This window comes from Camponotus floridanus, unplaced genomic scaffold, assembly GCF_003227725.1.
Source record: "Camponotus floridanus strain SB8 unplaced genomic scaffold, Cflo_v7.5 scaffold16, whole genome shotgun sequence".
Lineage (NCBI taxonomy): Eukaryota > Metazoa > Arthropoda > Insecta > Hymenoptera > Formicidae > Camponotus > Camponotus floridanus.
In genome coordinates, this window is record NW_020229281.1 from 1,342,053 (window position 1) to 1,364,884 (window position 22,832).

The 22,832-nt window shown below is 35.1% G+C and overlaps 4 protein-coding genes across 10 annotated transcripts in view; 3 read left to right on the plus strand and 1 right to left on the minus strand.

Moving 5' to 3' along the window:
- Positions 1 to 10,095, minus strand: part of LOC105251306 (calcitonin gene-related peptide type 1 receptor) — a 175,859-nt gene extending 165,764 nt beyond the window's left edge. For 3 of the 6 annotated variants that reach the window (XM_025406921.1, XM_025406916.1, XM_025406920.1), the window contains exons 1-2: positions 9,947 to 10,095; positions 8,552 to 8,879 (exon numbers count right to left, since the gene is read on the minus strand). The gene's annotated coding sequence lies outside the window, so the exon portion shown is untranslated. Of the gene's footprint in view, positions 1 to 8,551; positions 9,442 to 9,946 lie in introns of those variants that run through there. The other 3 variants (XM_025406919.1, XM_025406918.1, XM_025406917.1) reach the window with 3 other exon arrangements.
- A 2,040-nt stretch (positions 10,096 to 12,135) lies between these two features.
- LOC105257333 lies at positions 12,136 to 14,867 on the plus strand. 2 transcript variants are annotated; one of them, XM_025407082.1, is made up of 2 exons: positions 12,136 to 14,220; positions 14,292 to 14,867. In XM_025407082.1, the coding sequence occupies exon 1, from the start codon at positions 12,498 to 12,500 to the stop codon at positions 13,773 to 13,775; it is 1,278 nt and encodes a 425-aa protein (XP_025262867.1). In that variant the 5' UTR covers positions 12,136 to 12,497; the 3' UTR covers positions 13,776 to 14,220; positions 14,292 to 14,867. The 2 variants fall into 2 exon arrangements, with proteins under 2 accessions (XP_025262867.1, XP_025262868.1); XM_025407083.1 differs by having other exon boundaries at positions 12,136 to 14,481; positions 14,584 to 14,739.
- Positions 14,868 to 16,099: 1,232 nt separating this feature from the next.
- On the plus strand, positions 16,100 to 18,580 carry LOC105257334. The gene has a single exon (XM_011267893.3). It carries the CDS (start codon positions 16,359 to 16,361, stop codon positions 17,634 to 17,636), a length of 1,278 nt encoding a protein of 425 aa, XP_011266195.2. The 5' UTR covers positions 16,100 to 16,358; the 3' UTR covers positions 17,637 to 18,580.
- Positions 18,581 to 21,435: 2,855 nt separating this feature from the next.
- Positions 21,436 to 22,792, plus strand: LOC105257335. Its single transcript, XM_011267894.3, has one exon. It carries the CDS (start codon positions 21,482 to 21,484, stop codon positions 22,757 to 22,759), a length of 1,278 nt encoding a protein of 425 aa, XP_011266196.2. The 5' UTR covers positions 21,436 to 21,481; the 3' UTR covers positions 22,760 to 22,792.
- The last annotated feature ends 40 nt before the right edge of the window (positions 22,793 to 22,832 follow it).

The window sequence follows — 22,832 nt, forward strand, 5'->3', positions numbered from 1 at the left end:
CAGTCCGCGGATTCGTAAACACATAAATTAAATTAGACGCGCCGCGTTAAATCGCTCGATAGAATAGCCGGATAGCGGAATGAGTTATTTTCGCAGCTTAAAAGGTATCGCCATTTGCTCGGAATCTGTCCTCGATGGTCTCGTCGTTGATGGATTCGCTATTCATGGACATGCACACAAAATGGATCGGTGAGCCGCTGTCACGTTTATCCCGAGCCTTTGACGAGCAGCGTCACCGATGGCTCTATCATTCCGTCAGATCCTCTTGCCATCGTCGTTTTGCTCCATCGTCTTGTCGCTTTTGCTAAAAAGTATTGCGCAGTTTATTTACAAAGTGTCTCGCGCACGCGTATGCTCTTTTCGGCGGAGAAGAGGAAAAACAGCGGTCGTCTCATCGGAATCGATACTTTAAGTTACTCGAGTTTTGAAAAGTTTCTTTTTTCAGCAAATCGAGAAAGCATAAATATTATACAAATAAGTCAATCTCTTCTTTCCCCAGACTTTGTTTTCTCGCAAGTTTAAATTGGCCGACTGATATTGAAAAAAAAATGATTAAATCTAATTTATTCACAGCTCCGTTTGCGATCGAGGGATGAAAACCTGTCGCGCGCAAATTGCAATCTCCTATAAAGCGAGGAAGGTTGGCTCCGAATTGGTCGTAGAATCTATGACCGCGACAATATCCGATGTGTGCGTGTGCGTCCAAAGCTCTATAACAATATCCTACAAAAGCTAGCCATAGTCCGAACGTATATAACTAACCGCACCGTGCGACGAGATCTTTGAATGACAATTACCAAGTTGAAGCCCTTGGGCGTTTCGGTGACAACGTACGGACGTTTCTATGTTTCTATGCATTTCCGTTTGAATAACTAGTCCCGTTTTAGCAATTATGTCGCGTATTTCAAGGAAAGACGTTTCTCGTTGACCGCTCGAATGGATGCTATCGAGCTGCAAAGGAAAATGGCGGTGTCGTTAATGCCTCGCGGGCATATAAGTGGCTTTTTACGAAATTAATCTCTGCACACTCCTATGGAAACAATTACGCAAATTACTGCGAGCAAATCGCTCGAATTACACAGGTCTTTGAATAAACGTTAATTAAAATATTCTGCCATTAATATAAAATATAAACGCTGCGAAAAGAAATGACGCCCTCTCCCTCTCGCATAAAATACTCATCGTGATAATAATTATAGCATTGATCACAGGCGGTAATTAAAAACGATAATTGTACCATTTAAAACATAAAATAATAAAGTGGCTTTTTCCTCTCATATGAGAATCCTCTTGTAAAAACGATAATGATATTATATCGGATGAAAACATTTCAACATTTAATAAATAAAAGTAAATAGAGCAGGATCAAGCTTTTCACGGCGATAAATTCGAAATAATCACCTCAATGACGATAATCAGATTGATACTCATCAGAGCGATACGCGAAAATATGATGATATTAAAAATATAAGCAAGAAAATAATACAGTATATATATTTCTCGCTCCCATGCGACATCTCGCACTATAAAGAAAATTCTATTCGACCGGATTGATACGATTTTCGCGCGAAAATATAGCTATCTGGCATGTGTATATTTGAAGAGCAATATCGTGTCGCTGCACCTATGCTTGGTACATATATATCGCGCAACAATTGTATCAGAACACAATTTGCGTGGTATACTATTTCCTACATATTTACTCAACTCCATTCGGCAAATTCTAGGGAGATACGTATACCTATACGTGTGTATGTCGCGTGCGGAATGCATATAAAAGCCGCATCATGAGAGACGATTACTATAAACTATCGCAATATTAAATACGTGCGTCGATCTGTAACATGATTCTCGTCGTACGTGATATTAATTACGCATTGTTATTATTCTCGCGGGGAAGAAGAATTACATTTAACCGCGGATTAAAGAGAAAGGAAAGTAATTATAAAAGTGGTGCATGAAACACGATCATCCGATTAATGCGCGTTTCGATATTTCATTATGTACATATTACATCGAAATCTCTTAATGCGATTTAAAAAAGCATTCGTGCAGATAATACCGAAATGAGAATCATGATTTCTTTTATATTTTAAATGTGTCGAGTCGCTCGTTCGCATAGAATGTCTGACAATACAAAATATATACCATTAATGATTCTTTCCTGGACAACATTTTTGTATATTAATTTCATTTATATATATATATATGTGTGTGTGTGTGTGTGTAGATGTATGTATCCTTATACTTAACAGTCTAACACAAACACGTCAAGAAATTCTAAGTAAAAAAATAGTAAATGAGAATGGTAAATATATAAATATTATGCGCGAGTAAATTATGCAAAGTTATACGCTTATTGGTGAAGTAAAAATAAAAACTATTGTTATATGTATATAAGACTGAAAACGCGCAATTCTTTTGTTATTCAACGCCTTATCAGAAGCATCGTGCAGATAATACCGAAATGAGAATCATGATTTTTTTTATATTTTAAATGTGTCGAGTCGCTCATTTGCATAGAATGTCTGACAATAATAAAAATATATACCATTAATGATTCTTTCCTGGACAACATTTTTGTATATTAATTTCATTTATATATATGTGTGTGTGTGTAGATGTATGTATCCTTATACTTAACAGTCTAACACAAACACGTCAAGAAATTCTAAGTAAAAAAATAGTAAATGAGAATGGTAAATATATAAATATTATGCGCGAGTAAATTATGCAAAGTTATACGCTTATAGGTGAAGTAAAAATAAAAACTATTGTTTTATGTATATAAGATTGAAAACGCGCAACTCTTTTGTTATTCAACGCCTTATCAGAAGCAAAATGAGGGGAAAAAATTAATTTTGTTCTATTTAAAAATGTAAAAGCTTAACGGACTGAAAGTCAAAATGTTTTATGGATCTGTCGGTTAATTTATTGCAGTAAAAAATGAAAAATTGAAAAAATTTAATATGTTATTGAAATATTTAGAATAAAAGTAACATTGAAACACATTGAAAAAAATAATTGCAATTATCATAAATTATAAATTATATTTAGCACGAAATTTAAGGTTATTATATATCGATATATATTCTCAACATTATAATAGTAATAATTATTACAATGTTAATAATAGTAACCTTAACTATACATAGTAATAATACTCTTAAATACAGTTAAGAATAATTATAATTTATGATAATTACAACTATTTTTTTTTTATTCTAAAAATATCTTTTTTACTATACTTTATAATTATCTTTTTATTCTAAAAATATTTCAATATATTCTAAAAGTTACAATAAATAAAGTAGCCGGTTAAATTTTAAGTTTTTACATTTTTAAGTAGAACAAAATTAATTTTTTTTCCACCGTTTTGCGCGATATTTCTGATAAAGCAAAAATAAAATCTCGACCATTCTTTTATTTTACTATGCAATATAGTTAATCCCTTTTCCCAGTGTAGTTTTATTTGCACTCAATTTTCTCCTTATCCATATTATATTTAATCGCACTTTTGTGTAATAGGTAGCTCGTTTTCGATCGTCGTTTTCGGTCTCGTACTACCCTGACTTATATTGAACAGCATTGAGTTTTTCGCTTTTATGACCCGTGTGTGTACGTGTATATCGTTTATTTATACGTGTATACGTGAAGCTCCGGACATAGAAGGTACGCTCGTGCGAAGAGCCGAAGACCGAGGAGGAAGCGAAGGAAGGTCACTCGATAATGCTCTCGACGACGTGGCCATTAACCGTGCGAGGAGGCAAGGGGGATGCGAGAAGCGAAGAGCACAAGGTTCTCCCTGTGCTCGGTCGCTTCGCTCGAATGCACGCCCAGTAAGGCATCAGACGTCCTACATCGATCACATCATCGGTCGAAGGCCCTTCCGATACACGCGATAGGCCCATCGATATAAATGGATACGAGCGAGTAGCGCATTAGATGACAAGACTAGACGACGGGAGGAAGCTCGTTTCGTGTCATTTTCATTCCTCAAAAGATGAAAAATGCAATCGTTGTCTCTCCTTCTCTTTCTTGCGCGCGTTTAAAGATATACGCTTATACACATATGCATCATATATAAAGTATCGATCGTAAAATACGAGAGAAGTCGTATTTTCTCCTTGCGAAGATGTTGAAGATACAATTGCGTACAAATACCGCTCTTTGAGGCTTTGGAGTATTTTATGAATATAAATGTATATATCTATAACACACAGACACACGCATACACACGTCACGACTCTGAAATGTATGTGGTTAAATATTATCATTTAAAATAATGACAGTCTGTCATAGAGACACGTGACAAATATTTTTACAGTTTTAATAACAGCAGTAATGCATGATAACATGGGGATTAATGGGACGCGTTTATTGATTAATTCGCGAAAGAACTTTTGCAAAGAAAGCCGCCGGAAATAAAAAAGTCATGGTCATTTTTGTAATATATGTAAATGTATTCAACATGTGCTCGAAGATATTAACTATGTTAAATGTCAAAATGGCAAAAACTTGTACCATTATCTATTATACCACTTTTTGTCACGCAACTGTTTGGTTAAATGGATAATAACGCACAGCTCTTCGTAGCAATAAAATTGCCTCTTTTATTGCTTCGTTTACGTGACACATGTACATATAGATATGTCATCAAAATCAAAGTAGAAATTAAATTATTTAATATTAAATTATTTATTTTCACTTAACATTTTCATCCAGAGCTGTAAAATTATCTAATAGTATCATCTAATTAGTTTATTTATTTTATTCGCATGCGGGACGTTTCATTTATACACAGTAAAAAATTGTGCGTCCGTATGTTAAAAATGTGTTACCACATTTTGATTAGTATTTTAATGTAAAATTATCACACACAACTTATATGTTATTATTTTTATAATGTTTTTCATGTGTCACATAACGTTACATTTATGTCAACTTCATAACTTAACATGTATTTGTATATGTCTCTTAGAAATGGAATATTGTTTTGAGTATTTTTAATATAATCATTTTAAACAATCAACATGTCTCAATGTCAGTTTAACATTCCAAGAAAACTTAAAGTAAATCTTTAAATAATCTTGAACTTTGACATACAAAATTAATCAAATTTACTAAAATCAAATGTTTTTATTACAAATAATTTAAGTTAAAATAATTACTATATGTTAATGTCCTACAACAATTTTTATGAGTTATTGTAATTATTTTTTCATGTAATTTTTAATTAATTTTTTTTTTAATGTTAGTTTTACATTACACTTAAAGTCACGATAACAAAAATAAATGTAAAGTATTGTGTCAATTATTTAACATTTCTAGTTTGTCAATAAGTATTATAACATACGACGAATGAGTTATTTTAACTTAAAATTTAGAGTGGACTTTCTGGAACATGTGAAAAATGTTCAAATAACATGTTAAAATATTAAATTAACATTTTATTTTTTACTGTGTATGCATGCGATAAATTAACTTCCTGAATATTCGAATAGTCGACAAGAAACATAACTGCTGTAAAAGCACACCGAAGAGACTGTTTGTTGCAATTATTTACATGTTATCTACTGCTCGTGATTAATAATATTAAATTAAATATGGAATTACAATCTGTCTTATCCGCTGACATATTTGTCAACGACAAGATAAATTGTACCTCCACATTCTCGATTCTATCGCGATGTCTTACACGGATTGTGGATTAAAAAAATTATTCTACGCTGATGAAAAACGGAGAAACGTCAAAGCGGTGATGTGTGATTTGCTATTTCGATAATTATGCGAGGCGCACTATTAACGGCTTTGATATAATTCTCGACGATGGTCCATCGTTAGACAAATTTATCAAGTTAAGACGCGGGGCATAGTGTTTCTCGGGCACCTAACTACATAAATTAGACGAAAATGCTGCAACCTCTCTCGCGATACCCGCGTACGAGCGATGCGGTTGTGTGGCCTAAGTGCAAACAGAATCGCCCGCATGGGAATTTTCTTCCCCGAGAAAGTTGCTGGTGTGAAATAAAGTAGAGATGGACTTTCTTTAGCTGCACTTTCCGCTCGCACATGCTACGTCTATAAAATGAGACAAGCACATATCGTAGATCCTGGAGAAAAGAGAGGAAAGAAAAGAGATGCTTTCTGAGGGAGATCTAAAGAAAAACAAATATAAAGAAAAAAAAATATATGTATATATATATAGAGTGTGAAGAAAAAGGAAAACAAAATATCTAACACGTAATATCAAACATTGTTATTCGCTAGATTTGAATAATTCTGAATTCTCCATTGTGAGAGATGAAGTTATCTATGTAGTTAGTGTTCCGAATATATTTGCAAGAGTCTTATCAGAATGCTACTTCTCTACAAGATGGAGAAACCGGCGTATATACCTAACGAACGTAATTAATTGGAACAAGAAACTCGCGAATAGGAATTCATTCTGTGAAATTGAATTCGAAATTGTCGAAATGATGAATTGGATTGAAAATGTTTGAATTATTTTCAATCCGTTTCCGCTCACATTTACTATCACTTTAATATTCCTCGCAAATGATTAAATATCACTCCCCTCTATTAATTTCTTTCTAAAATAAAGCGTAGAATTATGTGAGAATGAAGCAATTTATTCCAACGTGCATTGCAATTGTTATTAAAAAGATTAATTCTGTTTTAGAAAAATTAAAGTAGAAAAAAAATTAAAAATTTTTTTAGAATTAAAAAAAGGATTTAAAGAGTTTTAAATTAATGTTTATGATTTTCAAACATTAAAGGAAAATCCACTAATGGACTGAATATTTTCTATCAATTTTTTTCTACTCCAATCATCTTTTCCGGAAATTATTTGATGAAAGAAGTGTATTTCATTCGAAATATAATGCGAAATATCGCAAAAAGCATTTTCGACAATTAAATCACGTTTCCAACAACATTCAAAAGCTGTTTTATTTGTATTATATTTTACTAGAATGAAATTTTATCAAATTTTTACAAATATTACTCTATAATCCATGACTACGTGAGCCTTAAATGAGTTGCTAATCAGTATAACACGGTCCGAATTATATTCATTGTTCGCTAAAAACTGGGCCATCTGTGATTCGGGAATTTATTTATGTTGCATAAAAATCGCTTCTCTTATCGCACAATGTTACGTATTGAATCGAGGGAGCCTAAATTTAGCGCTAATGGATTAGACTGATATCTTAAATCATGGCTCATGTTTACGTATGGGAAGCTTACTCTTGTCATATAAAAACATGCAAACTTTCGGCTCAAAATCTTGATAACTAATCTTCATAACAATTGACGTCAAGTAAAGTAAGGATGTATAAAATCATCTACAGAGTCGAAAATAATTTCTATGAAACGTTAAATTTGAAAAAATTGATAACCATTTTAATTGACAATATTTTTAGAAAATATATATTTAAAATCTTCATTTTTACTTTTACGTATTTAAAATTATTATGGATTCTCCATATTTTATTTATTTTAGTATTCTAATCTTTATATTTATTATACGGATAAAGCATTGAATTATGTCACTACTTCGTTAATTACTCGCGAACCGTGTAAATACGTAAAAATATAGAGAAAATACTTTAAATCGTTCTAAAAATTATGTGATATACATATATATTATCCTATAATTATATCCTAATATTATATTTTGATTATATTACGATTGTTAATACTTTAGTTTATTATTGTTAATACGTTAGTTCATTCTATCGGTATCAAATTTCGATTTCAGTTGCTTTTTAGAGTTTCCGTTCTAAAGAAAATCTAGTAAAAACAGTTTACACACGCATACACACATACACTCACATTGCACATTATATAACAGATGCAAATTTACCGAGAACTTGTATTAATTCTTAACTGATCGAGTTAAGCAAAACTTCATTTTATTTCTCTCGTGGAATCTTCATTATATAAATTACTGGAAAAAAGCTTTAAAAATGTTTTCTTTCTCTATCGGAGATTGAAATCTCGGTACATAATTTTCAAGTACAATAATTGGCTTGGAAGGCACTTTTTAAATTTGCCTACACTTTTACACGTCAAGTTCAACTTTAAGAAAAGAAAATTATTAAATTCTTACGCGAGATGCACAGGAAGAAGGATCTAGCAAACCGAGCTAGCTTTACATTACAAACGTATCTCAAACATCCTGAAATATTATCTAGTTTCCCGGAGTGAAAGAGTTATTAAGGGAGTTATTACTCTCATAGAGCGCACGGAGGAGCCAGCGGAATCATTAGTCTTACGTAAGCGTTACAAATGCGTCCTTCTCAAGCACGTCTATTAGCCATTTATTTTCGTTAGCTAAACAAAAGAGAGAAATCAGGTGAGATTAGCGCGCGCGTCAACCGATAAAAACGTCGAGGATTCAATTCGCGAGAAAGACCGCGCGAATAGTGACCCTCCGGAGTACCGGCCATACGTACGCACCTATGTACGGTATTCGCACGGTAATTGTACAGACAGCGTGCGGCTTCTCCATTTGAATAATTTCATCTAAGCAAGGACGTGTACTCACCAGGGACGTGGTGCTCGGGTGGCTGGTAGGTGCAGTCGCAACGATCTCGTCGAACAAACGCTCGTCTCTGCGATCGTCGATGACGGATGCTGATTACGAGGGGAAGGGCGTGTCCCTTCTCGACGCCGAATGCCTGGTAATCGTAAATATGACGATCGGCTTGACGGCTCGCAGAAGTCCTCGCGCGCCGATCATCGTCCTGGATCGCGTTCGAGCCCGGTCATCGGGGATTCGCCGATTCCCGTGCTTGTCGTCGATCGTCGATCGATGGATCGAGCCTCGCACTTTCTTCGGTTATATCGATCGACCCGATCACCGCGCGATGATTCTACAAGATCCGATAGAAACTTTGCGAGGAGATGTACTCGAGCCTAACGATGCACTTTGCGAAACTTTAATTATTGCCGGGAGACATTCGAGAAAGAGAGAGCAAGAGAGAGAGAGAGAAAGAGAGAGAGAAAGAGAGGGATGATACCTTCGTGCAAACTCCCTTTACCTCTCTAAGCGTTTGGATAATTTGTGTGTTTATTTTAGAATCGTCTCTCGTAAACGCGTAATATCTCGCGTATACACGCTCGGTTGTTTTATCAACGAAACACTTTACTTATCTCGACATCTTTGCTTCTCGACGCGAGTTAATCGATGCCGGTATGAAAATCCCAAGTGTTAATCGCAGCTAACGATGTCGCGTGACAATTGACGAGAAGTTGACGCATTTCGCGGCACAAGTGGCTCGGCGCTGCCAACTTGGCGATGCTTAGCGTTAAAAATGAAAATAGAAACTTTGCGATAATAATATTGCAACGCGCTTATTCAAATATACCGTATAATGAACAATAATACAAACGCGAATCAAAATTACCGCGGTGCAAAAACATTTCACACCGATTCTAGAATTAAAAAAAAATATAAAAAATATATATAAAAATATTGCAAAAATTCTACACGGTGTTCTTCGATGAAAAAGCTATTTTTGAAGGAAAGGATCACCTCTCGACTAAACGGTGTTCCATCTTGACCCGTACAGGAAATCGAATTTTCGAATCACTCACGAGAAGTCTTATTATCCCGCGCTTTTCTACAGATAATATATACAACGAGCGACCGGACTCATAATCGTCGTCGAACACGTGGTGATCTCGAGATCGGCGCCGCGTGTATTCTCGAAGCCGCTGTTATCGCGACCCGGCTGTCTTCCCGACGCCCGACACTCTTTTGGCGCGATTCGTCCCCCTCGCGGAAAAGTTCAGAGGGCGCGCGTCCCCTCCCCCTGTCGTCGCGCTTCCTTGTTATCGCGCGCGAAAATCGAGGAAAAGCGGCCGGTTTGACGATGACTCGCGGCAAACGGATGAACGATGGCAGAATGAACGAGAGAAGAAAAGATGAGCGCGGTACCTGCTTGAAGAGTTCGGCGAAACACGCGGACGCGCAGCTGCTACTAAACTCCTGCTCCAGCGGGCGCGAACCAAACGTCAACTCGAAGTGCGCGCGCCGCCGAGAAACTGGCGGCAATGAATAGACAGCCCCCCGCCGACGACGGCGACGACGATGACGATGACGACGACGACGACGACGATGTCTCCCGCGATCGCCAAATAAAACAGTCCCACAGGGTTGTTCCTTTCTTCTTAACTTCCTGCTCCCCTAAAATCCCTCTCGATTAATTTCCTCGCAAGATTCAACACTATAGGGAAATTTTATGTGGGAAAAAACGCGCGAAAACTTTGACAATTAATTTGTACTCTGATCGATTCGGATGACTCGTTTATTTCGTTTGATGAAATTTTTATTAAAATGTTCGGAATCGGATTTTATAATAATATTAACTAGAAATATCTAGAAGATATTTAGAAAAACTAGAAATGTCTGAGAAAAATGCAGCGTCTCGCGATAAATTATTGTGCAGAAAAATGTAATGATTATTGCGAGAATTTATTATACTTTAGCTTTTCGCGACGTTAATATTAGATATTTAGATATCAATTAGATATTTAGAGATTATTAGAAATTATTGGATATCAATAGTTAATAAATTTTTAACAGTATTCATCCAATTAAAGATCTCTAAATTAAATGCAAGTTTTCGATGTTACATTGAGATATTTTTTCCTCACTTTATTTTATCATTTGAATCGCATTTTTCTTAATAAGGAAAGAATATTTTCAGAAAAAGTCAGTACATTTTACGCTTTATGAAGAAAAGAAGGGAGAAAACATGTACCAGAAGGAACACACAATAGAGAAGTTGTAGAAAGAAAAAGCAAATTGGAAGGAACATTAAAGTTTTATTTTTCCTAGCCATATTTTCTCTCTTGCATTTTCTTACATCTAGTCCATTAAAAGCTTGTAATATCTCAAAGTTCTTTTCAGAAATCGCGCGTTATAAAACGTTCGATATATTTTGCCGGAAAATACAATTACGACGATATGATTCTTAGCTTAATCCAAGGCAAAACATTGTTGTTGCCGAACGTATAACGATATATATAAAAGCGAATCTATATTTTTCTATAGAACTAAAGGAATACAGGAAGGTTATATATAATTTTGTGTACATATAAAATATTATAATTCATTTTTATGGCAGTAAAACATTGCCAAAATTACTTACGTTATTTCGCTCGCCGAACATGCGTCTCTACATATGTTGCTCGCACTTGAGTACATATTGAGCGTGTGTATTGAAGAAGAAACGCACAAGTACAAGTAATTTGACGACCATCTATTACAGATCTTGTATTTGTTTTACATACGCGTCACTCATTAATAATTTGCCCGTATCTATGATATAAATCGGCCAATTAAACAAATTTACGATCCCGCGAATATACGCATGATTAATTATAAATATGACTAATGCGATACGCATGCGCGTGTTTGACTGCCAGACACTCTGGGTAATCTTTTTATCATATATGCTACGTTGCCGATTGCTACTAATATTATTGACTGCCATTGACATTATCGATTGTTAATATGATGCAAGTTCGTTTTCGTCGATAAAAAACTTTTTCGATAAATATAAAGATATAATATTAATTAATTGCAAATTAATAGTCTGCAATTTGCTCATTATACAATTTATAGGCATATATATGTATATAATGTGCAATGAATTTATATTCATTTATTTACATAATTACATTAATAAAAAATTGACAACGCAAGATTTTGTATAGCTATAAAAAGTTGACATCTCACTCTTCTTTAACATCTCCTTGAAAGTATTATTGTGATAATATGACACTCTATAAAGCTACGCGAAATTGTATTTTATATATATTTATTCTGTTATCTGAATTAATATTAACAAGTGGATAAGTATCTTTTTTAATTTCCATTGAAAGCTTTTCACGGAAGCTAATATTCTCAGTCTCCTTGAGATACGTATTAACTATTTGTTCATTGTGATAAAATTTAAAAAATACTAACGATTAATCTATCTCTATTACAATTAAAAATATATAATAAAATAGATGACTTTTGCATGATCCTCTCAGAGATTTGTAGCTTTGCTGCATTATTGTATTGTACATATGTATGTGTAAAAACTTTTATCAGAAAATACCTCTTTGATGGAAATATACCACCGTGTTGTACATGTGGGACAAGTTAAGTCAGTTAATAAACTGATAAATTGTCGACAAATATACGAGGGGTATAAAGACGAAGATTTTTCTCAATTCCAGTTATTTCTATTCGATTGCATAGTTATTTCTTCAAAACCTCTCGTATCTCGATCACGCGCTCTCTCAGCCAATCACAGGCTGCACATCACTCAGCCAATCACAGGCCGCACGTCATCTGCACCGTCGACTCTAACGCCACATCGATATAGCCTTGATACCAGGGAGGAAGCTAGGGGAATGCCAATGGCGGCGGAAGGTAAGGCTTACGCCTTACAATAATTCACTTTTATTCGACGGCAATAGTTTACAGAAGAAGAATGTCTAATACCGTAGAAATAAAATCGTGTCTTGAAACAAAGACTGTTATTGACGTCGTCAATAGTAATAATGACATTTACAAATTGCTCTCGTTCGAAGAAGTGAAAGAAATAACGAAACGTGTATTGAACGACGACGTTACTATGATGGAATATGTCATTCAATCATATTCCGATGGCAAACTCGGGTATCTTGGTTCTCATTATCGTCTCGACGTAACAACTTCGGCGAAAAAAGGAGAAATTGTCGATTTCTCGCTCTTTCTCAAGACTATACCCTACGAAGTGCCCGAACAAGCCGAGTACGTGATAAAGACGCGTGTCTTCGAACGTGAGATCCAATTTCACGGTATTATAATGCCGCTGCTCCGCGAGGGATATCACGGGAAGCCATGGGCTCCAACATGTTACAAGATGACGGACAATTTCATGGTCTTCGAAGACTTGGGTTGTCAAGATTATTCGACGCGAAACAAGCTCTTCGACGAGACGTTGGTGCGCGCGGGTTTAAGTACTATCGCGCGGCTGCACGCTGCTTCTTTGTTGGCGGAGACTCGCCTCGATGTACCCTTCAATCAATTGCATCCTGATGCTTTTACAGAGATATGCTACGCTCGTGACGAGAACAGGCGAAAGTGGTTGGAAATAGGTTTCAACGTGGCCGTATCCATAGCCGAAAATCATGGATACGATCCTCATTTGGTACGCGCAGCTTGCGAGCGGATATATGACATTGTAAACCTGTCATGCACGAAGACGAACGTAGTCAGTCACGGGGATCTCTGGGGCAACAATATTATGTTCAATAATGACATGCCACCCAATTGCTTGTTAGTAGATTATCAACTAGTGAGATACTGTCCTCTAGCACATGACATTGCACAGTTTCTGTATCTGTGTACGGATCGAAATTTCCGTAAAGCTCGGGAAAGCGCGATGTTGCAGTACTATTACGAAACGTTATGTAAGATCTTGGACGAGCACGAGTCGCCTCGAAAACCCGCCTGGTCAGAAGTAGTCGAGGGCATGGAGGAGCAACGTTTGGGCGCTATTATTACCGCAGTGATCATTTTCCCTACGGTTCTGATAGAAGAGAATATCGGCGCACAAATCTTGGGCAATTCGGCGTCTTATACCGAATTCTCTTTTGGAGATAGAATGAAATTTGTCTCGTCAGTCATGAAGCAAGATTCGGTCTACGAGAGAAGGATTAACGAAACCGTCATCGAATTGGCCGAACTCGCTTCACGACTAGATCAATTACCAAAACCGTCTTAAATTCAAATAGGTAACAAACATACAATTGACTCTTACACATATTTTAAATCTTTTCATTCCGTTGAAACAGTATTTCAGCAGTATTTTGCAGTATTTCAATTAATAGAAGAAGACTCATTTGTTGACTCATTTTTGAGGATTGCTCAGTTTATCTCATTGTAACATTTTCCCGCAATTTTTCCATGAATCAATGGACAATGTTATTTTGATTATGAAGTACAGTAAATAGGAAGGAGCAATCGTGACTAATAAGCTATACGTTCAATTCCGTATCCTCATCTTATGTTTCGTTGGTCGGTGTGACTGCGGATTTCGTCGACCGCGATATCCTCTTTATCGTCTAAATTTGAGAGATCATCTCGAGCTGAATCAGCGCTGTCTCTGAAAAATTACAAGAAGGTTAATATGATGCTGCGTACAAGCATTCAAGTACGATAACTTTAATGTAAGTAATTGCAGTCGCGTTAATCTTATATATACCTAGAGTTTTCGGTGTTTTTTAAACAATTTCTGTAGGATTGTTGTCCTGTCAACGACAAGATGAGTGATGAGCGTAGCTCATCGGCGACAAAGTATGAGCTGATACGCTGAGCAACTGAAAAAAGAAAAAAGAGAATAATGATATTAAATGTGCAAAAGTAGAATTGAGATCGATTCGATTCAGGATTTTACCAGTTAAAGAAGAAGCTTTATATACTGACAAAAGGTAAAACCGTTCGAGAGTAAATGATCAACTAATTAGTTTTAAGGCTGACGCAACGAACGTCTCAGTGATAATTTGTGCAATTCCCGTAATTTTCTACTTCAGATCTAGATTAATCCGTCTCTGTCGCAACCCACACGAATATTCTTCGTTACGTGTACATTTTAGCGACAAACGAATATATTACTGTAGTTAAGACACAAAGTGTGCAAGAGAATGAGTGCGCTTAAAAATGATTAAAAAATTATTTTTTTAAGAGAAAAATAAATATATTTTTTGAAACACATTTTAAGCTGTAAAATGATTTTGATTTCGTCTAAATGCTTTAAACATGTTTAACATATAAGCAAAATTTTTGGAAAAACTTCATGTTTTTCGATCCTTCTTGGAAACCACTAATCCGATTGTATTATCATTTTTTTAAATCTATTCAGAAATAAATTAAGTATGATTTAATCATTCAGTTTAAAAAATTATAATTTTATCAAAAATTACAAACACAAATTAAATTTGCTAAAAGGGTTGACTTTATTCAAATTATATTAAATTAAAATTCACTAAGATCTTAGTGCAAAGTACCGATTAAAATATACTCAAACATATAGAGAATATGAAAAGATTGATTCATATATATTAATTCAATGTTGAGACGAAAAATATGAAGATAAGTAGTTTTTGCCATGATTTCGCAACTGCATTTGCTCTTTTAATCTTGTCACTTAAAAATAACACATCACTGTTCATATATGCTATCAAAAAGTTTTATTCCATATTGAATAAATATTTTCAATACAAAAATTGCGCAAGTGAATAAATATTAGAATAGAATATTTTCCACACAAGACTAGTCCAAAATTACACACTATAGAATTATCGTAATACAAGTATCTCTTTTATCAGATCACAAAAATTTATTACTCTTCATAAACAGCTTATTTCATTTCTTGCGGCAATAACTGTATTATTGATGCATCTGGGACATGTCTTTTTTTATATGCTTTTTTATATGCTTGTATGATTTCAATAGCACAAGAAATGTATGGAAATTTTGATCAAACTCTATGACAAGTTTTCCTGTTGACATTTCATCAACGATTTTTTATCGGAGTAATGCCTTGACAACGCAAGATTTAGTATGGCTATAAAAAGATCTCACCCTTCTTTAACATCTCCTTAAAAGTATTATTGTGAAAATATGACACTCTATAAAACTACGCGAAATTGTATTTTATATACATTTGTATTCTGTTATCTGAATTAATATTAACAAGTGGATAAGTATCTTTTTCATTTTCCATTGAAAACCTTTCACGGAAGCCAATCCAGCAAACAACACCAAGTAACAGTTATATAAATGTTAGTTGCAATTTTCCACTCAATAATATAACTGTTATATAATTTACATGTTAACAGTTATATTGTTGAGTAAGAAATTGCAACTAACACTTATATAACTGTTAGTTGATATTTGCTGGGAATATTCTCAGTCACCTTGAGATACGTATTAACTATTTGTTCATTGTGATAAAATTTAAAAAATACTAATGATTAATCTATCTCTATTACAATTAAAAATATATAATAAAATAAATGACTTTTGCATGACCCTCTCAGAGATTTGTAGCTTTGCTGCATTATCGTACTATACATATGTGTATATATGTGCAAAAACTTTTATCAGAAAATACTTCTTTGATGGAAATATACCACCGTGTTGCACATGTGGGACAAGTTAAGTCAGTTAATAAACTGATAAATTGTCGACAAATATACGAGGAGTATAAAGACGAAGAATTTTCTCAATTTCAGTTATTTCTATTCGATTGCATAGTTATTTCTTCATAGTTCACTTTTATTCGACGGCGATAGTTCACAGAAGAATGTCTAATACCGTAGAAATAAAATCGTGTCTTGAAACAAAGACTATTACTGACGTTGTCAATAGTAATAATAACATTTACAAATTGCTCTCGTTCGAAGAAGTGAAAGAAATAACGAAACGCGTATTGAACGACGACATTACTATGATGGAATATGTCATTCGATCATATTCCGATGACAAACTCGGATATCTTGGTTCTCATTATCGTCTCGACGTAACAACTTCGGCGAAAAAAGGAGAAATTGTCGCTTTCTCGCTCTTTCTCAAGACTATACCCTACGAAGTGCCCGAACATACCGAGTACGTGTTAAAGAAGCGCGTCTTCGAGCACGAGTTCAAATTTCACGGTACCATAATGCCGCTCCTCTGCGAGGGATATCACGGAAAGCCATGGGCTCCAACATGTTACAAGGTGACGGACAATTTCATGGTCTTCGAAGACTTGGGCCGCAAGGGTTATTCGACACGAAATAAACTCTTCGACGAGACGTTGGTGCGCGCGGGTTTAAGATCTATCGCGCGGCTGCATGCTGCTTCTTTGTTGGCGGAGACTCGCCTCGATGTACCCTTCAATCAATTGCATCCTGACGCTTTCATAGAGACAAACTTCGCTCGTAACGAGCACACGCGAGAGTGGTTGGAAATAGGTTTCAACGTGATCGTATCCATAGCCGAAAATCATAGATACGATCCTCATTTGATACGCGCAGCTTGCGAGTGGATATATGACATTACGAAGCCGTCATGCGCGAAGACGAACGTAGTCAGTCACGGGGATCTCTGGGGCAACAATCTTATGTTCAATAATGACATGCCACCCAATTGCTTGCTAGTAGATTATCAAACAGTGAGATACTGTCCTCTAGCACATGACGTTGCACAGTTTCTGTATCTGTGTACGGATCGAAATTTCCGTAAAGCGCAGGAAAGCGCGATGTTGCAGTACTATTACGAAACGTTATGTAAGATCTTGGACGAGCATGAGTCGCCTCGAAAACCCGCCTGGTCAGAAGTAGTCGAGGGCATGGAGGAGCAACGTTTGGGCGCCGTTATTACCGCGCTGATCATTTTGCCTCTGGTTCTGATGAAAGACAATATTGGCACACAAATCATGGACGATTCAGGGTCTTATACCGAATTCTATTTTGGAGATAGAATGAAATTTGTCTCATCGTTCATGAAGCAAGATTCGGTCTACGAGAAAAGGATCAACGAAACCGTCATCGAATTGGCCGAACTCGCTTCACGACTAGATCAATTACCAAAACCGTCTTAAATTCAAATATGTAACAAACATACAATTGACTTTTACGCATATTTTAAATCTTTTCATTCCGTTGAAACAGTATTTCAGCAGTATTTTGCAGTATTTCAATTAGCAGAAGAAGACTCATTTTTGAGGATTGCTCAGTTTATCTCATCGTAACATGGCTATTTTTCCATGAATCAATGGACAATGTTATTTTGATTATGAAGTACAGTAAATAGGAAGCAATCGTGACTGATAAGCTGTATGTTCAATTACATTCAAGTACGTATCCTCATCTTACGTATCGTTAGTCGGTGTGACTGCGGGTTTCGTCGACCGCGATACCCTCGTTATGGCCTAAATTTGAGAGATCATCTCGAGCTGAATCAGCGCCACTGTCTCTGAAAAATTACAAGAAGATTAATATGATACTGCGTACAAGCATTCAAGTACAATAACTTTAATGTAAATAATTTGCAGTCGCGTTAATCTTATATATACCTAGAGTTTTCGGTGTTTTTTAAACGATTTCTAGAGGATTGTTGTCCTATCAACGACAAGATGAGTGATGAGCGTAGCTCATCGACGACAAAGTATGAGCTGATACGCTGAGCAACTGAAAAAAGAAAAAAGAGAATAATGATATTAAATGTGCAAAAGTAGAATTGAGATCGATTCGATTCAGTATTACCAGTTAAAGAAGAAACTTTATATACTGATAAAAGTCGGTAAAACCGTTTGAGAATAAATGGTCAACTAATTAGTTTTAAGGCTGACGTAACGAACGTCTCAGTGATAATTTTTGCAATTCCCGTAATTTTCTACTTCAGATCTAGATTAATCCGTCTCTGTCGCAACCCACACGAATATTCTTCGTTACGTGTACATTTTAGCGACAAACGAATATATTACTGTAGTTAAGACACAAAGTGTGCAAGAGAATGTGTGCGCTTAAAAATGATTAAAAAATTTTTATTTTTTTAAGAGAAAAATAAATATATTTTTTGAAACACATTTTAAGCTGTAAAATGATTTTGAATTCGTCTAAATGCTTCAAACATGTTTAACATATAAGCAAAATTTTTGGAAAAACTTCATGTTTTTCGATCCTTCTTGGAAATCATTAATCCGATTGTATTATCATTTTTTTAAATCTATTCAGAAATAAATTAAGTATGATTTAATCATTCAGTTTAAAGAAATTATAATTTTATCAAAAATTACAAACACAAATTAAATATGCTAAAAGAGTTAACTTTATTCAAATTATATTAAATTAAAATTCACTAAGATCTTAGTGCAAAGTACCTATTAAAATATACTCAAACATATGATAGAGAATATGAAAAGATTGATTCATATATATTAATTCAATGTTGAGACGAAAAATATGAAGATAAATCGTTTTTGCCATGATTTCGCAACTGCATTTGCTCTTTTAATCTCGTCACAGCTTAAAAATAACCTCACCGTTCATATATGCCATCAAGAATTTTTATTCCATATTGAATAAATATTTTCAATACAAGAATTGCGCAAGTGAATAAATATTAGAATATTTTCCACACAAGACTAGCCCAAAATTACACACTATAGAATTATCGTAATACAAGTATCTCTTTTATCAGATCACAAAAATTTATTACTCTACATAAACAGCTTATATCATTTCTTGCGGCAATAATTGTATTGTTGACGCATCTGGGACATGTCTTTTTAAATTTCTCCGGAGAACCGATCATAGGTACGTACATATGTACGGTATTCACACGGTAATTGTATAGACAACGTGCGGCTTCTCCATTTGAATAATTTCATCTAAACAAGGACGTAGCTCACCAGGGACATACTCGGGTTGCTGGTAGGTATAGCCGCGACGATCTCGTCGAAAACGCTCGTTTCTACGATCGTCGATGATGGATGCTGATTACGAGGAAGAGTGTATCCCTTATCGCCGCCGAATACCCAGTAATCGTAAATATAACGATCGGTCTAAGAGCAAGAACCCATAGAAGCCCTCGCGCTGATCGTCATCCTGGATCGCGTTGAAGCCTGGTCATCGGAAAGGCCGATTCCCGCGCTTGTTATCGTCGATAGATGTATCGAGCCTCACACTTTCTTCGATTATATCGTATGATGAATTTGTGTATATATAAAATATATTATTACAATTCTTTTTTATGTGGGTAAAATATCGCTAAAATTACTTACGTTATTTCGCTCGCCGAACATGCGTTTCAACATATGTTGCTCGCATTTGAGTACATATTAAGCGTGCGCATTGAAGAAGAAATGCACAAATACAAGTAATAATTGAACAACCATCTATTACAGATCTTGTGTTTGTTTTACATATGCGTCACTCATTAATAATTTGCCCGTATCTATAATATAAATCGGCCAATTAAACAAATTTACGATCTCGCGAATATACGCATGATTAATTACAAATATGACGCATGCGATGCGCATGCGCGTGTTTGACTGCGAGACACGTTGGATAATCTTTTTTGACAAGTATGCTACATTGCCGATTGCTACTAACATTATTGACTGCCACTGACATTATCGACTATTAGTATGATTCAAATTCATTTTTATCGACAAGATGAATTTAAAGATCATGACATATGTTCTATTTCATAAATTATTTGCAGATTAATAGTCTGCAATTTGCTTATTATGTAATTTACAGGCATATACGTATATAATGTACAGCAAATTTATATTCATATATTTACATAATTATACTAGTAAAAAATAAAAAATAAAAAATTAAGCAATACTAGTAAAAAATAAAAAATTAAGCAAAAACTATTAAATTATTAATATATATATATCATATATTATTTGTAAACAATAAATTATTACAAAAACATTTTTTAGCAATAACTCACTATTAATACTTAACTGTTTCTTTACATTAAGCATCAAGTTATATTTTAAGCTTCTTAATTCAATTACGAAAAAATAATTTTATTATCGATTATTGAGATAAAGTGTTGACTGATATTAGTAGGATGCACTTTAAAACGTTCAATTATCCACATGTAATAGATGACAGAGATGTAGCGTCTTTGATTTATTAAGTTTAATTAGTAAAAATTAAAACATAGTTTTTATTACACTTTTCGTTTGAATATTATACATCTTTTTTTATATGTTTGTACGATTTCAATAGCACAAGAAATATATGGAAATTTTGATCAAACTCTATGACAAGTTTTCCTGTTGACATTTCATCAACGATTTCTTATCGGAGTAATACTTTGACAACGCAAGATTTGATATTGCTATAAAAAGATCTCACTCTTCTTTAACATCTCCTTAAAAGTATTATTGTGAAAATATGACACTCTATAAAACTACGCGAAATTGTATTTTACATTTGTATTCTGTTATCTGAATCAATATTAACAAATGGATAAGTGTTTTTTTTATTTTCCATTGAAAGCCTTTCACGGAAGCTAATATTCTCAATCTCCTTTAAATACCGTATTAACTATTTGTTCATTGTAATAAAATTTAAAAAATACTAATGATTAATCTATCTCTATTATAATTAAAAATATATAATAAAATAGATGACTTTTGCATGACCCTCTCAGAGATTTGTAGCTTTGCTGCATTATTGTATTGTACATATGTATATATGTGTAAAAACTTTTATCAGAAAATACTTCTTTAATGGAAATATACCGTGTTGCATACATGGGACAAGTTAAGTCAGTTAATAAATTGATAAATTGTCGACAAATATACGAGGGGTATAAAGACGAAGAATTTTCTCAATTTCAGTTATTTCTATTCGATTGCATAGTTATTCCTTCATAGTTCACTTTTATTCGACGGCGATAGTTTGCAGGAGAAGAATGTCTAATACCGTAGAAATAAAATCGTGTCTTGAAACAAAGACTATTACTGACATTGTCAATAGTAATAATAACATTTACAAATTGCTCCCGTTCGAAGAAGTGAAAGAAATAACGAAACGTGTATTGAACGACGACGTTACTATGATGGAATATGTCATTCAATCATATTCCGATGGCAAACTCGGATACCTTGGTTCTCATTATCGTCTCGACGTAACAACTTCGGCGAAAAAAGGAGAAATTGTCGCTTTCTCGCTCTTTCTCAAGACTATACCCTACGAAGTGCCCGAACAAGCCGAGTACGTGATAAAGAAGCGTGTCTTCGAACGTGAGATCCAATTTTACGGTATTATAATGCCGCTGCTCCGCGAGGGATATCACGGGAAGCCATGGGCTCCAACATGTTACAAGGTGACGGACAATTTGATGGTCTTCGAAGACTTGGGTTGCAAAGGTTATTCGACGCGAAACAAGCTCTTCGACGAGACGTTGGTGCGCGCGGGTTTAAATTCTATCGCGCGGCTGCACGCTGCTTCTTTGTTAGCGGAGACACGTCTCGACGTACCCTTCAATCGATTGTATCCCGACACTTTCACAGAGAGAGCCTTTACTCATGACGAAGAGACGCGAAAGTGGTGTGAAGTAGGTTTCGATATGGGCGCATTAATAGCCGAAAATCATGGATACGACCCTCATTTGATACGCTCAACTTGCGAACGAGTATATGACATTGTAAACCCGTCATGCACGAAGACGAACGTAGTCAGTCACGGGGATCTCTGGGGCAACAATCTCATGTTCAATAATGATATGCCACCCAATTGCTTGCTAGTAGATTATCAACTACTGAGATACTCTCCTCTAGCACATGACGTTGCACAGTTTCTGTATCTGTGTACGGATCGAAGTTTCCGTAAAGCGCGGGAAAGCGCGATGTTGCAGCACTATTACGAGACGTTGTGCAAGGTCTTGGACGATCATGAATCGCCTCGGAAACCCGCCTGGTCAGAAGTGATCGAAGGTATGGAGGAGCAACGTTTGGGCGCTGTTATTACCGCGGTGGCCTATTTTCCTACAGTTCTGATGGAAGAGAATATTAGCGCACAAATCTTGGGCGATTCGGCGACTTATACCGAGTACTGTTTCGGAGATAGAATGAAATTTGTCTTGCCGATTATGAAGCAAGACTCGGTCTACGAGAGAAGAATCAACGAAGCCGTCATCGAATTGGCCGAACTCGCTTCACAATTAGATCAATTACCGAAACCGTCTTAAATTCAAACACATTATAACAAACATACAATTGGCTCTTACGCATATTCTAAATCTTTTCATTCCGTTGAAACGT